Here is an 18,881-nt window from a genome sequence, read left to right on the forward strand (position 1 = left end):
GCCCCTTTACTGAAGTCAGCCACATGATAATTCATATACTCCACAAATATTACTACTACAATTTTATGACCATAGCCTACAAGTAGTATTTTCATGGAAATATAACCATTAGTATTTACATAATCTATAAAGAATAAATTATATTTTATTTTTATTTTTTTAATTATAATAATTTCTTAAAAATTTATATCTTTCGGATATTATATATTAAATAGTATTTTGGATATATAATATGTAGTTTGAATACAGTAAAAACCTGCTCGAATACATAATATGCAGCTTCATATACATCAAAAACTTGTTCGGATACATTATAAAATAAATCAAAAAATAATATGTAGGTCGAATACATAAATACTGACTCGAATACATTAATATATAGCTCGGATACATTAACTACATTAGGAGAGAAATAACAAATTTTAGAAATTTTTAGAAATAGAAAGAGGTATTAAAAATAAGAGAAACATGAGATATATATTTCATTAATTTTTCCTTATTTGAAATGTGGTATATATATATATATATATATATATATATATATATATATATATATATATATATATATTTTAATTCTTGTGAGCGGATTTGGAAAGGAGATGATATATATATATATATATATATATATATATATATTTTTTTTTTTTTTTTAATTCTTGTGAGCGGATTTGGAAAGGAAATGAGAGAGGCGAGCGGGATTCGAAATAGAGATAGCGAAAATTATGTAAATGTATATCTCAATTTCAATTGCTTTACGATTTGTTGGCCTCTCAATCTCCCCTTTCTCTCTCAATCTTGTCTCTACAAATCACGATTAGACAAATTATAGCTATAATTCATAATTATGATACAAACTATAGTTATTTACTAAAATTCCTCAATTTTTCATTCACCAAATGAGGACTTTTGATGTTAATTAATTGATTTGTTTTGAAGTTTTGGGCATTGATGGGATGTGATAGTGAACAATTAAATTATTTTCATAAACCTTTTTCTTATTATTATTATAAAGAAGTGTCAGAATTACATTATTGACTTTGAATCAGGGTTAGTGGAAATCAAGAATCCTACAAAAGAACAAACAGATACAACTAAATATTGAATGACACAATCGTATATTGTCCGTAGCTTTAGTTCCGAACTTAGACAGGCAAAAAGAAAAATGATATTAAGCTTTATCAAATTGTATGTATACGTTCATTATACAATTTGACTAATTTCAATAGGTTGAAGACATTAGCATCAATAGCAAGTATTGTAGGGGTGGGCATGGTATTACATGTTGTTGGCGTAGGAAAAGGTGACAAATATTTCCAAACAAATTAGTTGAAGTAAACGAAAACTGATCAAGAAATCACGATTATCAAACAGAATTACAACCATGTGATTTCCTTTGCTAACCAATTACACAGAAAAGATATTTGAGCTTGTTTGACCATGCAATATGGTATCATGATATGATATCATAGTATGTAATTATGAAATGAATTTGAAGTTTTGTTTGGATATGCGATATGAAATTTTCGTATTATATATTTTCTCATAAACATAAGAATCTCATAAGTTATAAAAGTATGAAAATAGCCCCAATTGTTTATTCAATCTTACCAAATAAACAAAAATTATAAAATCACATAATAAATTATTACAAAACTATTTGTTCTCCATTTAATAATTGTTTCCTTTAACTTTAATTCAATAAAAAAAGTTGAACATAAATATGTAGGGTACTAATCTTTAATATTACACAACAATCGGTTGGTGTGAGTTAAAGTGACTATATATTGGTGAGAATAATAAATTTTATGTCATTGAGAATAATAAATTTTAAAAAGTAATAATGTCACTATAAATTTGTTTTACATATAAAATAAATAGTTAATAGATATAAATGTGGGGTTGTTTTACCAGAATATAAACTTGTGATCAATTTTTCTATCAAAAATATTTCAAATCATGCTATGAAATTCTCATATCATGATTTTTGAAGAATATGGAATAATATCTCATGATATGAAATCATGAGATAAAATCAACATATAGTCGCATGTTCGAATACTAATTCCATTTTACGATCCAATATCATGATATGGTATTGCAAAAAACACCTACTTAATCAAAATAGAATAGTCAAAATTACAATAGCTAAATGATTAGTTTTGTACTATAATATTGTTATATATATTTTCTATACTAATAATCATATATATAATCATATATATAATAATAATCATATATATATATATATATATATGGATGACCCCTTTGCCCTACCCCTAGGTAGCTACGCCCTTGTCAACAATCCCTTGTAGGTAGTAAATTTTATTTAGACACTTGAGTTACAACTTGTTTCAAATGAGAATTTATGCGGCATTGACATGGTATTTAGCCATTTATGTTAATAAGAAGGGTACTTTTGACTCAATAGTTTGACGGAAAGGATAGTTTTGAATTAAAATATAGTGTAAGGGTAAATATGAGTTATTTCAGATAGTTTAAAGGTATTTTTGATTCTTTTTTGTTTAAACTATGTGACAGTGAAACCCTATTGGTGAGTAATGTGGCATTCACATGACATTTAACTTCTCTAAATAAGAAGAGAATTTTTGACCCAATAGTTTGACGCAAAGAATAGTTTTGAGCCAAAATATAATTTAAGGATAAATATAATCTACTTCAAATAGTTTAAAGTTATTTTTTACCTTTTCTTGTATTTGAAATCACAAAAGAAAATGAACGTTATAAGCTAAGATCAAAGAAAATGTGTCATTATTTTTTAAATATAGATATTTTTGTTGTTTGATAAAGATGGGACTTCCTACACTTATCCTATTCCTATAAAGGAAAAAGGTACGTACCACGGCCTTAATTGTTGTTTGATACAGATACAACTCACCTATGAAAATCTCTCTTTCTGGGCTCCAAAAAAGTGGTGGAAATGTAAGTGGACAGAGAATTAAATTTGAAAGAAAAAAAAATACAACTTCTTTCATATTTAATTTATCGTATGAATTTATCACGATTAAAGAAAAATCAATGTGAAAACACACATCAATTACTATGTTTAAGAAATGAAAATGTACGTAGACCTAGAGTATTTATATTGAATTTTAAATTAATATTTAATATAATTATAAAATATCGAATGTGAATAAATTTTGACGTAAAGCAAACAGAGTGAGTCCACCACGAAACAAGCGAACGTGGGTGGTGGAGCGTTTGAGTGGGGCTTTGTTGATGGCTGCGTTTCTCTGAAAAGATTATAAAATTGGAATGGGTACCCACCCACCATGAACTTTGTCTTCTCTTTTAAGTATTTGCATGGGCCTGGCCCCTTCTTTTACCTTAATTTTCCCTTTTAATTCACCTCTGTGAATTACATTTTCGACTCTCGTTTGGGTGGTTATTACTCGTTATACTGTATTATATTGAAAAGTTTAAATTATTTTGATTTATTAGATTGCATTATTAGCGAGGTTGATTGTAGGAAAGTAAGAAAGAAAGCAAGTTTAAACCCCTCCTGCGTTGTTTGCTAGCTACCTCTCCTTTGAAATTGTTAAATTATCTGTAACACTCGATTTAGTGTGATTGCAACGTTAGGCTACTCTTCTTTACTTATTATTTTATTTTATCTTTACCCTCTATAATATAATTGTTTTACCATGTATCTTGCCCTTTTGTAAATATCTTTCAAATTATTTGATGTATAATATTATATAACGAAAGAGAACGATACAATATTTAATATTTGAACAGTAAAGAGAGCAGAGCAGAGCATAATATCATTGGTTTATGCTAAGACAATGTAAGAAAACAAAGAAGTACTTGGCACAGAAATAAAACAAAAGAGATCACTCACTACTAGCTTATAGTTTCTGACATAGAGAAAACAACAAAATTAAACAATAATAATAATAGTAATGGACCTAAAGATTGTAACACAAAGAAGGAGTGAATTTGAGTTTTTGTGTTTGATGAGTAATGAGTGATGATGACACTTCTTCTTCCTCCTTATGGGGATCTGAGTTTCTGATTACAAAATCTCTGATCTTTTACTCAAGATCTTCTTCCTGGCCAATAGAAAATGAAATGGGAAAAAGCTACCATTACTCACACTATCTACAATCTTCTCCAATTGGGACCACTCCTCAATTTATTTATTTTTACCCTTCTTTCGGAGCTTTCACCTGTTTTGTTTTCTCGGTAACTCGAATCCACAACTTTAAGATTGGACGAGACAATCCCCTCTTGTCCAACTGAAACAAACCCTAACTTTCTTTCTTTTCCTTCTTTTGGTGTCCGAAACAGTATGAATACAGAGTAACTCTGTATTCATTAGGGGATCATCTTTAGGGATCGATTGATAGAGTGTATTAGGAAAAAGGAATAACGCATGTATTGATAGTATTTGTTTGGTACACCTTTGAACATCCTATTGTGTATTGAGATATACTATATTATTAATATATAAAACTTCATGGTATTAGCAATTAGCGCAAAGAGCTTTAATGCATGCATTAGTAATGATTAAAACATATATGTCCCATAAGATCGTTTCCACATCCTTTCCATAATTGTGGAAGATTATTTTTGTAAACAAATATTTATCTTAAAAACTATGCAATGCATGTTTCAATACACCAAACTAGCATAACTAACACAAACATTACTAACGCAAGTACTACTAACACCATATTCAACGTTACTCTAACTCACCCTACAAAGGACCCCCCTTATAATTTTCTAGAGATAGTACACAAATTTCATTATCATATCGGCAATGTCAAGGAAAACTTGGTACACTTTCGATTATTCAATTCATACTTGTTATCTCTCACCGACACTATAGCATAAAATAATTCAAAACCACCTTTCATGTTTTATACAGATATAACGTGACTTTTATTTTTATATCCATGACTTCCAAAACGATTTCACACACCTCAACTATTTCATTGATACATGTCATATCACACCAACACTGATTGACACTCGTTAATAAAAATTCTAACTCTACGACTGTCTATTAAAGGGGACCACCTTTTTAAGTTTCTAACATGTAGGGATAATAATAATAAGAGAAAAACCTCGTGAAAATCAATGGAAGATCAATTTTGTCATCAAGAACACTAGTACATGAGACAAGAGTGATACCTTATCCTCTCTCTCCACTTCTTTTATATGTGTAAATTCCAGTGGTTACATATTTAAGGTAACCTGTAAAAAATAGGACCATCCTATACCCTATGTTTCTCTTTGTTATAAAAAAAAATTCAAAAATTTATAAAACATTCATAGAGCTTATAGAGTGGTCCTTCAATTCGACTGTATATACAGCTTGTATCATAAAAAATCATATACTCTCCATTAAAGTGATTTTCTGACATTACCTCGACTTACTTCTTATCCATGGTACACATTAACCAGTACGTACTTTACTGCTCGGATCTGATTCCGTTTGCCAAGTCTAATAAAGAGCTCATTTGCAGTTCCGTTTCGATTTTGTGTTGGTCTTTAATTTATGTCTTTCGTAACAAATCATGTTTTTCACGGTGATTAGGTGGGGTGGTTACATAGGAAACGAGAAAAATCGTATGTGTAATGTATCGATATTGTATATATAGGGTATAGTTATGTATATGTGATGTATAACTATGTATGTATATCAAAGTTTAACGAAGAGGTCATTTACAATTTTGTTCCTATTTTTGTGGTGGTATTTAATTTTAGAAATAATTACGTGGCTAAGCAAACTTATACTATTTAATTACTCATCATAGCTATAGTTTGCTATAATTACCACTCGCGACTAACATTATACATTAATTACGTGGGCTGACTTCGAGTTTGTATAACTAGTCACGTTTATATACGTATAATTTGCCATAATATACATACAGACACAAGTATAATATACAATTACTTAACTTATATACATATATAATTCACCTCTCTCGCACTCTCTACTCTCTATCACTCGCCTCTCTCCTCCCTCTCCCAATCTTGCTCGCCCTCTCTCCCCCTCTCCCAATCTCGCTTGTCATATGTACAGATGCATATGTATAATACAATTATATACATATACAATTCACCTCTCTCCACTCTCTACCCTCTCCCGCTCGCCTCTCTCCTTCCTCTCCCAATCTCTCTTGCCTCTCTCCTTCCTCTCCCAATCTCTCTTGCCTCTGTCCTCCCTCTCCCAGTATTGCTCACCGCTCTCCTCCCTCTTCCAATCTCTCTTGCCATATGTACAAATACATATGTATAATATACGATTATCTATACAATTCACCTTTCTCCCACTCTTTCCCCCCTCTCTCTTCCAGTCTTGCTCGCATCTCTCCTCCATATAACATATAGTTACGAATTGTAATTATTAAACTATAGCAATGGAAAGTAATTAGGCTATTTTTAAGTGACTGTATGTGAAAATTTGCCTTTAATTTATGCCTTTTGTAACAAATAATTAAATAAGTTGGACTTATTACATAATTGTATAGGCAGCAGAAAGAGATTCGATTATAAGAGAACTTTCACTTCCATTGCAAAAAAAAATAAAATAAGTGAACAGATAAGTCAACTAGTCATTCCATTTATATTTTTTAATTGCCATATTAATGGATATTTTGTCTAATTTTTTTCAAATAAAATTAAATTATATATTTTTATATCATAATATTAGATCCATTTTATCTTGTCATGATTTTAGTTCCTAAAGTTGCCCCATTAAACATGAGTACATTGTTAAAAGGCCAAAATTTTAGAACATGCCTATTTGCTCCAAATTGTGTCAGTCCAACAAAACTTGTGAACAAAATTTAAAATTAAATTAAATCGAGATTATATTCAACGTCATGCCTCGACTGCCTGACTTATGCTAACTTTATTTTTTATTCTTTTAATATATATAATATATATATATAACGGGTTCTATTTTTGTATTTTTTTTGCACGAAACTTTAATTTAAAACAGAGACAAAAGCTAAACAACTGCTCAAAAATAATCCTAATAGTTTTTGCAAATCATATTAACAGACTTTATGACCATATATGAACTTGAAGGTCATAGAGCACTTAAAGAATTGGGTTTCTTACGTAATTGTATACGTGACAAAATAAATTAACGAAAAGGACACATGTATATATGTATAGAAATATATAAATGGTGTATATATAATGCGTAATTATGTTTCAAAAAATGTATATATACATTGTTTATACAATATTATACATTACAACCGTTCATCTTCCTCAACAAACTATTTTTTTCTTTTTAATACCAATCAACTAAAGGCTTTTTACACGTTGAAATTATATTTACAGCACGTTTAAATTTTAAATTTTGAATTTCGAAACTCTTCCACAATTAATTGCTCCATATTTCTTTCTCATGCACTTTCTTTCTTCTTCTTCATGAAGTAAAATGTTAGTTTAATTATGTAATTTTGTCTTTAAAAGTATATTTTCTTTTATTGATCATTTGTACCAAATAAACAATTAGATCTTAAAAATTATAAATATAAATTACTAAATAATATTATTTTTTTATATAATTTTTTTTAATATATAAGCAGATAATGCACATGCAACGATCTCCTATATATAATTAAAAATTATAAATATAAATTACTGAATAATATTATTTTTTGTTATATAAAAGTTTTTTTTTTATATATATAAGCAGATAATGCACATGCAAAGATCTCCCACATATAAATCAAAAGTAGATGCTGATTGCTGGTGCCCGCGCAAGCACAGGCTTAATTCATTGTATTTTTTTATTTTTATTTATGTGATATTTATCGCAGAATTCAGAAAGTTGAATAAATTTAATATGATTTTAGATATATAAGTGGTTAATTAATTTTTATTTGTGCAAATTTATTGTGAATAGGTCCATTAAGATGTATATAACTAAAGTATTTTTTGTCACTGACAGTTAATTCTTTGTTCAAAGTAGTTACAAGATATAAACAAATATTACTGATATTCAAAATAATAAAGCAATAACTAAAGAATATGAATTAGAACTAAAAGTAATAGCTAAAACAGATTTCATAATTTTGAAAATATTATACACAGATTAAATTATAGTAGAACAAAAAAAGAATTTTAAATTTTTTAAAAAAAAATTATGAATTACGCTGAAGCATGCTCGTCGACGTAGACATACCTGTTTCGACGTGAATTTTTGAATTTCAGTTTGAAAATCATAGCTAAAAAGGATACAATAATTTCGAAAAAATTATACACTAATTAAGTTATAGTAGAACTAAAGAAATATATATATTTTTTTAAAAAATTGAATCACGCTGCAAGAGATACGTCAACTTTAAAAGTCATAGCTAAAAATGATTGCATAATTTTGAAAAAAATTATACACTAATTAAATTAAAGTAAAACAAAAGAAATAAAATTTTAACTTTTTTTCCCCCAAAAACTTGTTGAAGTGGGTACATCGACAGAGAAATTGCAGGTTCACCACTAGTGCACAAGGTTAATAGCTCTTGATTGAAGTTTGAGCTTAGTAAAATAATTTCGATTAAAATTTATATATATATAGAGAGAGAGAATCATTTTCCCTAAAATAATTGTACTTCCATTTCTTTTAACATAATTTGATATATTTAGCTAGCATTTAGCCATAGATTTTCAAATATTCTTGGCAAATATTATTTGAGTGAAAATTTGGGTGAAATTTCACCATGTGTTTGGCCATAAAATTTGGGAAATATATTTCACCTTTTTAGAAAAATATGATTTATACACACAAGTTTTAAAAACTATCAAAATTAACTAAAAGTTTGTATTACAAGTCAATGAATGTTCGTTACAACAATAACAAATAATGTCCATGACACTAAAGCAATGTGGTAATTTGGAGCAAGTGCAACAAGAATTATTCCATACATCGTGAAGTAGACAAAGTACATGACTTTGTTACCTAAAGCCAATTTTTAATAATTTTCATCAACAATCATATCATTATTTAATATTCACTACATATTTCATCACTATTTTGGTGTTCACGTAAAAAATGATGTAATAGAACGCAAACAACTACTAGAGAGGGTGTTTTTGTAAAAGATAAAAGATTGGGGTAAAATTTTAATTTTTAAAATATCCCAAATAATGAGATTTGGCCCAAATACTAGAAAAAACTAGTATTTGGAAATTTGGGATACTTGCCAAAAATATTTGCCAAATAATGACAAATTGTATGAACAAACATTATTTGCCAAATTTTTTCCAAATATTATTTGAAAAATTTATGGCCAAACAGGCCTTTAGAATTAATTTCGGATTGAGGGAGCACAATCTCTCATATATATAAATAAGTTTTCATTTTCAGAAAACTAGAAAAGAAGCCCTAGATCTCCGCGAGTCCAATCATCATTATTTGAAATTTAAAATATTTATTTATGATATTTTTAATTTTTCAAAATTAATGATATTTATTTGTTATAGATATAATATTAACGATCTAACATTAAATTCAAAATAATTTTTTTATACAGATAAAATATACATAGATAAATCAAAAATTAAAATTTGTAAAATCATATATACTGCTACAACCTACACTTAATTAAGTAGTACTTAATTAATATTTTTTAAAGTAAAAATTCATTTATGTACACAGACAGGGTTTTCTTATAATAGTAATAATAATAATAATAATAATAATAATAATAATAATGTTTTTAATCATATAAAACTATTTTCTTTTATAAAATTTAAAACTATTTTATATAAAATAAAAGGTGAAATAATACAAAATATAATAAATTTACTAAAAGTGTCAAACTCTTCAAATGAGTTTGAAACAAAAACAAATATAAAAAATGATGTTGCCTGGTTCGAACCCCAGACCTTGTACTTAAATGTCGGGCTTAGAGTAGTAAATACAAAATTCCTCATTTTGCTTTTCAATTCATCGTCTAGTCTCTCCTTTAAATTATCGGATTTGCAGAAAGTGGGCACTATCTCCCTTCTCTTCTTCGATTCTAGTAGAAATTTTCTATACTTTTCTCTCGGTGGAGTAACATGGCGGATGCTTACTGGAGATACACCAGCGGTGGGCAGCAGCAGGCGGCTCCGGCGGCGTCGGCGGCTCTTGCTCCATTCGTGGCGAAACGTCCTCGCAGCGAATACGGTATCTACATCAACTTTCTACGTGTTTAAATAATTTAAGATTTCGGCACATATTTTGCTCAGTTAGAAAGGTTTGTAGAAACTAGGGTTTCAGTCCAAAACTTAAAAACTTTTTATGGCTCGTAGAAATTAGAGTTTATTCGTTTACTCTTTCACTCAAAAACATATTTTTATGCCTTTTTTTTTGTTGCGGTTGGTGTGATATAGTTATGGTAGGAATTGGGAGGTAACTCACCGGAATGTCTTGTATACTCGTCAAGAATGTATTTGGTATTAGAGAAGTAAGTGGAGGAAATTAAAAAAAGCTGTAGCAAAAACTAAATTTTTATGGCTTGTAGAAAAGGTTCATTCATTTAATTCTTCAGTAAAAAACTTCATTTTATGCCTTTTTTTGTTTTGGTTGGTTTGATATACTTATGGTTGGAATTGGGGGAATATTCACCAAGAATGTCTTTGATATTACTGTAGAAAGTGGAGGAAATAAAAAAAATGGTAGCATATGTTTGTAGTCCCCCTAATAGGGCAATATGTTTTTTTTTTGGCTCGATGCTAGAGCTTTATTTTGGTCTTTATTCATTAGTTGGCTCTTTTTGGTGTATGGGATTATTTAGTAGTGGTGAACCTACAATTTCCCATTGAGCTTGACAGTCGGTGTAAAACTAGCTAAAAAGGAACTAGGATTCCATCACATTGTCACCTGGACATGAGCAAGGATTCCTGCATCATGAACAATTGACACCTCCGGTGTGGTGCAAGATAGGAAATGGTTCGACCATCATGGACAGATGATGATAAAAGGTGATTGTCCAGGTAGGTAGTTCAAATTAGTGTTCAAGGGAGCGTGAAGCGTAAAAAGGCAACAAGGCCTTGCTTCACTCAAGCGAATCGTGAGATAAACCTTCCACGACAATATATATAAGCAGATGTTCAATTTAAAGACCAATGTAGATACCACAAAATTCTTTACAGTACAAGCAAAATCAATACTAAAACATAAACTTTAGCAATTCTTCCTTGACAAGCAGTAATGTTTGGATTAACACTGATGATATATGATACCTGGGACAATAAATTCCTTCTTTTGTGATATTGTTACAAAAAAGACAATGAATATAAGTCTTGTCAGTAATGCTAACCTTAAGCGATGAAGCTGACTCTGCCTAAACACTGATTGAACATTTGGTAGGGTTCCTGTATACCTTAAAAGAAAGGACAAGTGGTATTGCATGCCTACAAGACACTGAATGTAAAGAGGAAAAGGTTGGAGAGATTTGCAGCACGTTTTATAAATTATGGTATTGTGGATAGATAAAAATGGATAACAAGTGATTGTTATTGTAGAAGTAGGAATTAGGCATAAAGTTGTAGAGGTAAGGCATGTTGGAATGTGATTATTTCACTAAGCCTTGTATGGGAAAGGAGATAATTAACTTTAAAAGTACTTGTACAATCAACTCCTTTACAATTAATGAGGGAGAGATTGATCTTCGGCATCTGTTTGCAATTCTAGTCATAAGGGTTATTATGTAATTCAAATGAAATGGAGCAGCTCTATTAGCTGAAATGGTGGTGTACTGTATCTCCCGTTCCCCGTAAAAATGTTTCGATGAATTGAACTATTTTACCCAACAGAACAAACCATCTTTGGAGAATTCAAGTCGTCATGCCACGTGGCACTTTAGTTTAGTCAAAACACCAACAGTCACTCATTCAGATAAAGCAGAGGTCCTATTTCTCATATTCTTAAACTTAAAGGGTAGTGTAACTTAATAAGGAGACAACAAGAGTTGAACCAATGCATATGTTGAGTAGCAAACTCCTACTTATGCTTTTGGACTCATAAATACAACCTCTATGTTCTTAAGTCGGTCAAGATTTCATTTTATTGGGACAAAATAAGTATTGAGAAGCGATTTATTTCAGTTATTATGATTTCACAGTTTTTTTTGTAGGATAAGCTTAAATGCTTCAAAAAAACTGTGTTAAATAAATTAATGATCCGTAATAAGTACTCGTTGCTATGAATAATCTTGAATGTTATCTCAAACAATTTTATGTACTTATCATTACTGATCCATTTTTATCAATTGCCTTTTTGTTCTTGTTCCAATAATATTTGATAATGCAAGTGCATTATTCTGTATCCATATCATTTGTAGAGATGTTTTTCGTGATAATATATAGTTCTCTTTTGCTTATACCTGTCTTATTACTTGCTGCGTCACGGGAAAAACAAAATTCTCCATTGAAAAATGAAAACTTGTGTTACAACCAAGGGTGAATCTAGGGGTTGCCAGGGTGTTCCTTGAACAAATTTAATTCTAGTAATCAATCTGCTTTGAGGGTGTATAAGCTATTTGATGATTTATGCTCAGTTTAGGGTGGAAAGACGAGGTGTGCCTTAAGCACAAGTCCATTTTGCACAAAACCCAAATATAATCCAAGACTATATGTTGCAGGGGTTTTATAGAAGAGTAAGTATATTCAATATGTCAAGATAGACGATAGCAGTCATGCAGGGTGGTATTCAGAAACCAATATAGGTAAGTTGAAATTAGTCCTCAATTCAAAATCATTATAAGGTCTCAAGGGGAAAGGAGGGTTCAAGAAAAATAGTGAACATTCGACATGAGCTAAAATGGGGTGGAACAGCAGTGGCCTGAAATGATAAAAACCCAACTGAGTAATTTTCTGTTCGATGATCACTGATCAGTTCATATATTCAAAAACTAATACTCCTTCCTTTTCAATTTTGCTCGTCTTACTTTCCTTTTAGTTTGTTTCAAGAATAAAGTCTCTTTCCTTTTTCCCGGCATACTCTTTAATTTCAACTTTCCATGTGGCATGTTTAAGACCACAAGATTAAAGAACATTTTAGTGTATTCAACATATCTTTAAATTAACACAAGAAGGTTCAGTCGTTTTCTTTAGCCACCAGGCAATCAAATTGAAATGGACTGAGTAACTAACACACCTAACCGAAGTTTTAAAACAGAACTGAATCGATCAATTACCCACCCCTAATGAACAATAATGATGCGTATAACTGATTCACTAGCTTAGAATTGATGTGTAGTAGTTGACTAGTTGTTGTAAGTATCAGTTTATCAATGAAAAGTATGGAAGTGCAATGATATTATTTGCTAGGATTGTGCTAGTCCACAGCCCACTGGTACTGACGATTTTAAGTTGCAACTCTGCATTACTACAAAGTTTCTTTAACCAAACCCTTAAAAAGTTTATTAGGAAATGAGGGTAAAAATTGTTTCAACTTTCAGGTTTGGTTATCTCATGTTCATGCTGATATTTGTTGCACTTTGTTAGCTTGATTTTACTATTTTTTTCTTGTTTGTTTGTGCTCTCATATTACCAGGAAAAAATATAAGTTGCTGGCAGCCTGACACACAATTTAGTGTTTCCTTCTCTCTTTCTGCAATTAATTTCTTTTGGTGTTTTTCCCTTTTTAGATGCTCCAAGTGGTCCTGAATATCCTGGTTATTATGGCCGTGATGCTGAAAGGGGAATGCCTCGAGTCGGGAGAGACGCAGATCCTATTGAAGCATCCTATGAGCGCTACCTCCGTAGTGGGGTACTTAATTTTTATTTTATTTTGAGATTGGTTTCTTGATGCTGTATAGGTCTAATATAGTCGTAAAATTTCCAGCAAATTTCCTCCCATGTTGCCAGTGAGTCTGCAAGATCCTTACATAGTGGAATTAGTGGCCATCCCCCTATCGATGATCCACGTGTTATGGGCATTGGGGGATCCGACCCGCTAGCTTTTAAAAGCAGGAATGTTGGAATGGTAGCTGGCAGACCAGAAGCTACCCTTCCTCCGGATGCTAGCAGTACATTGTTTGTAGAGGGTTTGCCTGCGGATTGTACAAGAAGAGAGGTGTCACGTATCCTTGTGTGGCAAGAATTTCTTTTCTTATTGTCATATGGCCCAATCTATTTTTTTCCTTAAGTTTTTGCAGATTTATTCCGCCCTTTTTTAGGTTACAAAGAAGTTAGGCTGGTACCAAAAGGATCAAGACATGTAAGAATACCTTCCACATCTTATCGAGTTCTAGTTCTGTATACTGTTATTTTGGGTTCACTGCTCTATCAACTTATGCAGGCTGGAGGCGATCCTTTGATTCTTTGCTTTGTTGATTTCGTTAGTCCCCTTCATGCAGCTACTGCAATGGATGCATTACAAGGTGAGCTTGACAAACCCTTCTGTAGTCACATCTCGTGACTGCTACTAATACAGTTGGCCTTCATATTCTTGCCCCTTTTGGTAACCTGCAGACACAAGTACTCCCTTGATCTCAATTTATTTGGTACTGTTTGACCGGACACAATTGTCTGATTAATGTAAAATTGGAATTTTAAATTTTTGTAAATGTAAAAATGTCACACTTTTTGCTACAGAGAAAGGGAAGTGCGCCATATAAGTTGGGATAGAGGGATATAAGATTGAGGTTTTCAATGTTTAAACAAGAGCAAGAAGAAATATTTTTGCTTCTAAGTTGCAAAATTAGGATTATAACTCTTTCTGGGTGTTTGGGCATAGAAGATGTGATAATAATTCATATGCAATCCTGTCAAATTGTGCGCACTTGCAAAAACCTCTAAAATAGATTACTTTCTCCTACACTGGCACGCTTTATTTACGATTCTATAATTCTAAGTAGGCAATCGGACATAAAAAACTGTGATATTTGAAAAAGGTTATTTGAAAATCGAGTTGCGTTTGGACATGCATTTGACTTCAAAAAAGTTGACAAAATTTCCTCTTGAAAGACTGGTCATCCACTTTTTGAATTTGAAACTCATCTTCAAATTCTTTTTGAAAAAACTCTTCCAAATGTATAACCAACTGTTGTTTTGAAATTTTCATTTGAAAAAAGTGAATTTCGTATGAACAAACGGGAACAATCTTTTATTGGCAAGTCTAAGTGGATTGGTATCTTTCTTTTCCTGAGTTTGGTTACCCGGGACATTCTCTTTGTAATTATCCTGACGATGCTGGTTCCTCACATTTGGTTACATTTTCACCTTGTTCCTTCCAGCCTTGTGAGTGCCATACTAACTTGTCTCCTCTACAACTTCTTCTCTAATATAGTTTGAGGAATGTGTTCGTGGGAAGTGACACCACCTCCTGAATTTATGGAGATTCTTGGGCCATTTTTTCAGCATTTTCTCCAGATCTCCTTTGAACGTAGTTTATCTCATCACTAGTGCAAATTGTGGTTCGACCATTTCTTTTTGTTGTCAGAGCTATTGATAAGAAACTTCTCCACGTGTTCTTTAGAGCTGATGACATGGGTACCTCATTATTCAGTGCTGGTTGTGGAGAATCCTGAATTTATCATCCGAATAGCACTAAACAGGATCGGTGTTTCGTGAATATTCTAAATTTCTTAAGATAAAGCTGTGCTGGGGAGATAGTAGCTCTGTAAATTACCAAACTCTTAGTTATTATGTGGAGTTGTTTATGGACAAATGCCTAGTGCTTAAACACATTGAACAAGATTAGTTTGTCTTGGTAGTCTGTCTCCGAAGCTCAATCTAGAAACTAGGCTTCCTCCTTCCTCCCGTGCACAAGTCTAGTGGTTAATTCTTCTCTTCTTCTTCTGCAGTCCTTTCATCTTATTTAGGGGTGTGAATTGCATTTAAAATTTTGGTCTTCTGGCAATTTTGAGGGGATTAAACTTTTGATAGCAGTTGAAGGACATCTGGAAGCTGTTCTCTTGCACAGCTCTGCATGTGCCTTTGACTCTGCCACAACATGGGGAATACCTCGTCATTTCGTTTGTTGGTTGCATGCTGAACCTTTTCCGCTTGAAAGCAAACCCCAGATCCAATTTTCCGATAATGTATACAATATCACATGTTGCTGGTGTACATTTAGTCATCCCTGAAAGAGAAATTTGTTGCGATGGTGTAGTAAAACTAAATCTTGCAGGTTATAAATTCGATGAGCATGAGCGTGATTCAGTTAGCTTAAAGCTGCAATTTTCTCGCAATCCTGGTGCTAGGTCAGGTGGAGGGCATCGTGGAAAACGTTGAAACTATGCGTATTTACAGGTGACATGCTAGACTTCGCTGCGCTTGACCCATTATTATCGATGGCCTATGTTGCTCGGACCCTTCAAAAATGTCAACTGGTGCGTGTCGGATTCTCCAAAAGTAGTGTATTTTTGGAGAATCCGACACGGGTGCGGCATCGAAAGTGAAGAGTCCGTGCAACTTAGTTGATGGCCATAACATATGGTACGAAGTTCATAACTCAAACTAAACTGTGGAACTATACTTCTGTGTAGGACTTGCCCAAGTTCGGAGATATATAATACTTAGCGACGTTATGCCGGCTTTGCAGTTTCTTGTGCGACGTGTTTTTCTGATCGGGCGCTTTCGTTAGGACCACCTCGAAAATGCTGGGTTTTATTTTATTTTAGGGGGAGGAAGTGGTAGTTGCTAAGAATGCGTTTAGCTTTCGTTTCAACCTCAACTTTACTGGACCCCATGTGTTAAATTTTATATCTGGATGGACGAGAGATGGTTTACCTTGAATCTTGCGCATAGTATATTAACACGTACCTGTAATATTAAGTCGACCTGCTCTTAAGCAGTTTGATAAGTTGCTTGTCTGATCATGACATGAATATTAGAATTCCTTTTTAAATTCGCTACAACTTATGATGAAGTAGGCATTCGATGGTACCACCCATCTACTGGGAGGCTTTTCATTTTCGATTGTCTGATTGCTGTTGTTTAGGTCTGGAGACTTTTAAAGTTGATGGGAACAATCCCTGGTAGAAAGTGCCTTCCCATGGTTCTATTTCTTGACGGTTTTGGACTCTCAGTTACCTTCTCCGCGAGAAACTATTTTGGGAGGCGGGGCTTGGTGCTGGTGGTGTGTTTTTATTTGGAGGCTATGAAACGAAAAATTAGTTGACTCCACCTCCCCCATTCCGGAGATGACACATTCTGAATGACCTCCCTCTTACCGTTAAAAAAGTGGTTAACTATCTTGAAAAAATCCATCTGAAATCCCATTTGTTTATTTTCATTCTTCAGTGGTTATGAGCGTTTTTGAAATTTACAGAGCCTATTCAATATGCTCTGGGGGTTGAATGTTTAAGCAGCTTTGCTCAGTCCATTAGAAGCTCACTGTGAATGAAATTCTTGAGAGTAAAAGAAGCAAATGCAGAGCCTGACTGCTAGATTTTATTTTTTTTGGAAGTCTAAATGGATTATAATTACAATTAAAAGAAAGCTCACCATATATTATTTTCCTTCTAAAAAGAAGCGTCAAATAATTTGTTATTTACATATTCGAACAGTTGTCAAAATGCGTACGCCCACTTTAGCCAATGAAATGAGAATATTTTAGTTTGCCAAATAAACTCAGCAGCTAATTTCGATGGGTTAATATATCCAACTATGAATCTAAATTTAAAAATGAACTTCTATTTGACGCGAATTTAGGATTGGATAGTGTAATTAGAAATAGGCGCGATTTATTCACCCTTATCTTTACAAAGCCTGAGTGAGGTAAAAGCAATTGCTTCAGATGTAATGTGCATCAAGAAGCTGAAATTTGCCTCAACAAAAGTAGCTAACCAACTTGTTGAAGCTGATGCCTGATTTCTGTTTGAAGGTGTACAGTAGAGTTGCTGAATATCATTCATTGACGATTTGGCTATGGATTGGAGACAGCCATTGGCATGGCAAGAACTGTGATCCTACAAATGGTGTGCTTATAGAATGTGGCCTACTGGGATGAATTCTTCTCCCTTGATCTCGTTTTCGTATTGCTTATTTCATCGATAGTTGTTCAAGGTACAGTTGCAGTTACTCACACCTGCCTACAAAGAGCACATTCGGGTAATTAACACACACTTTCTTTTAGTCCTGTATTGTTTGACATGCCTTTACTCAGATAATTTCTTTACTGCTACAAATGAAAAAGTACTCTTGGATACCTTGGTTTTTTTTGTCTTTGTGGAGACCTGTTTATATACTTCGATTTTTATTGGTTTGTTTAGGACTAATTTGAGCTGAGAGAAATCTCAATTCACATTGCTATAATTTTAGTCACATTGTTGTTCTGCAGATTGATAGCCTTTGGGGTGGGATCAACAGCTTGAGCCAACAGTGTTTATGGTTTAGCTTTTTGAATGATTAGTTTTGCAAACTCAAGTTTCAATGGATGAATCTTTTGCTGGCTTTGACTTGTATCATGCTGCAGGCAGATACAGCTTCTATGTGTAAATGGGTTGAAAATAAATGTACATTATATGCACATATATTTAGTATTATATGTTACTTTTACTTATGGTCATTTCTATATATTGAATCTGCTCAATGAGAAGAGACCTAGGTGTAGTAGTGGAGTCAGACATTTTACGAAGGGCGTGCAAAACTTAAAGAAGCAAATAACAATTTTTTTTCAGTGAGTCCACATCTATTTTGCTCAATTTAACGACTTTATCATCGATAATGAATGGCTTCAATAATTAGTTTTCCACCAAATACAATCCATATAATTTTTTTTCTTCGGTTAGGGTTGCTAGTAATTATAAAAAACACGGTAAAATGTATATACTGAAATAATAGATTTGTAATGGATGAGTTGAGATTTTTACTTAACACACTCCTCTATTCCTAATTATTTGTCCACATTTTCTTTTTTAGGTGTCACTAATTACTTGTCTATTGACAAATCAAGAAAA

General features: G+C 32.2%; 1 protein-coding gene across 4 annotated transcripts; it reads left to right on the top strand.

Moving 5' to 3' along the window:
* Positions 1–9,813: 9,813 nt before the first annotated feature.
* LOC101261033 (RNA-binding protein 1) lies at positions 9,814–18,480 on the top strand. 4 transcript variants are annotated; one of them, XR_011221752.1, is made up of 8 exons: positions 9,814–10,156; positions 13,623–13,744; positions 13,820–14,057; positions 14,133–14,194; positions 14,276–14,357; positions 16,109–16,416; positions 17,807–18,033; positions 18,263–18,480. XR_011221752.1 is itself a non-coding variant. In XM_004240915.5 (7 exons), the coding sequence occupies exons 1-6, from the start codon at positions 10,048–10,050 to the stop codon at positions 16,210–16,212; spliced, it is 717 nt and encodes a 238-aa protein (XP_004240963.1). In that variant the 5' UTR covers positions 9,814–10,047; the 3' UTR covers positions 16,213–16,230; positions 16,467–16,828. The 4 variants fall into 4 exon arrangements, 1 of the variants encoding a protein (XP_004240963.1); XR_011221751.1 differs by having other exon boundaries at positions 16,109–16,230; XR_741975.4 differs by lacking the exon at positions 16,109–16,416.
* Positions 18,481–18,881: the final 401 nt, after the last annotated feature.

The sequence above is a fragment of the Solanum lycopersicum genome, chromosome 6 (assembly GCF_036512215.1).
Source record: "Solanum lycopersicum chromosome 6, SLM_r2.1".
NCBI classification, from domain to species: domain Eukaryota; kingdom Viridiplantae; phylum Streptophyta; class Magnoliopsida; order Solanales; family Solanaceae; genus Solanum; species Solanum lycopersicum.

Excerpts from the sequence above, each read along its gene's own strand:
- LOC101261033 (XM_004240915.5), top strand. The coding sequence starts at position 10,048 with ATGGCGGATGCTTACTGGAGATACACCAGCGGTGGGCAGCAGCAGGCG. Across the intron at positions 14,195-14,275 it reads TACCAAAAGGATCAAGACAT|GCTGGAGGCGATCCTTTGAT; the intron begins GTAAGAATACCT and ends CAACTTATGCAG. Across the intron at positions 14,358-16,108 it reads TGCAATGGATGCATTACAAG|GTTATAAATTCGATGAGCAT; the intron begins GTGAGCTTGACA and ends TAAATCTTGCAG.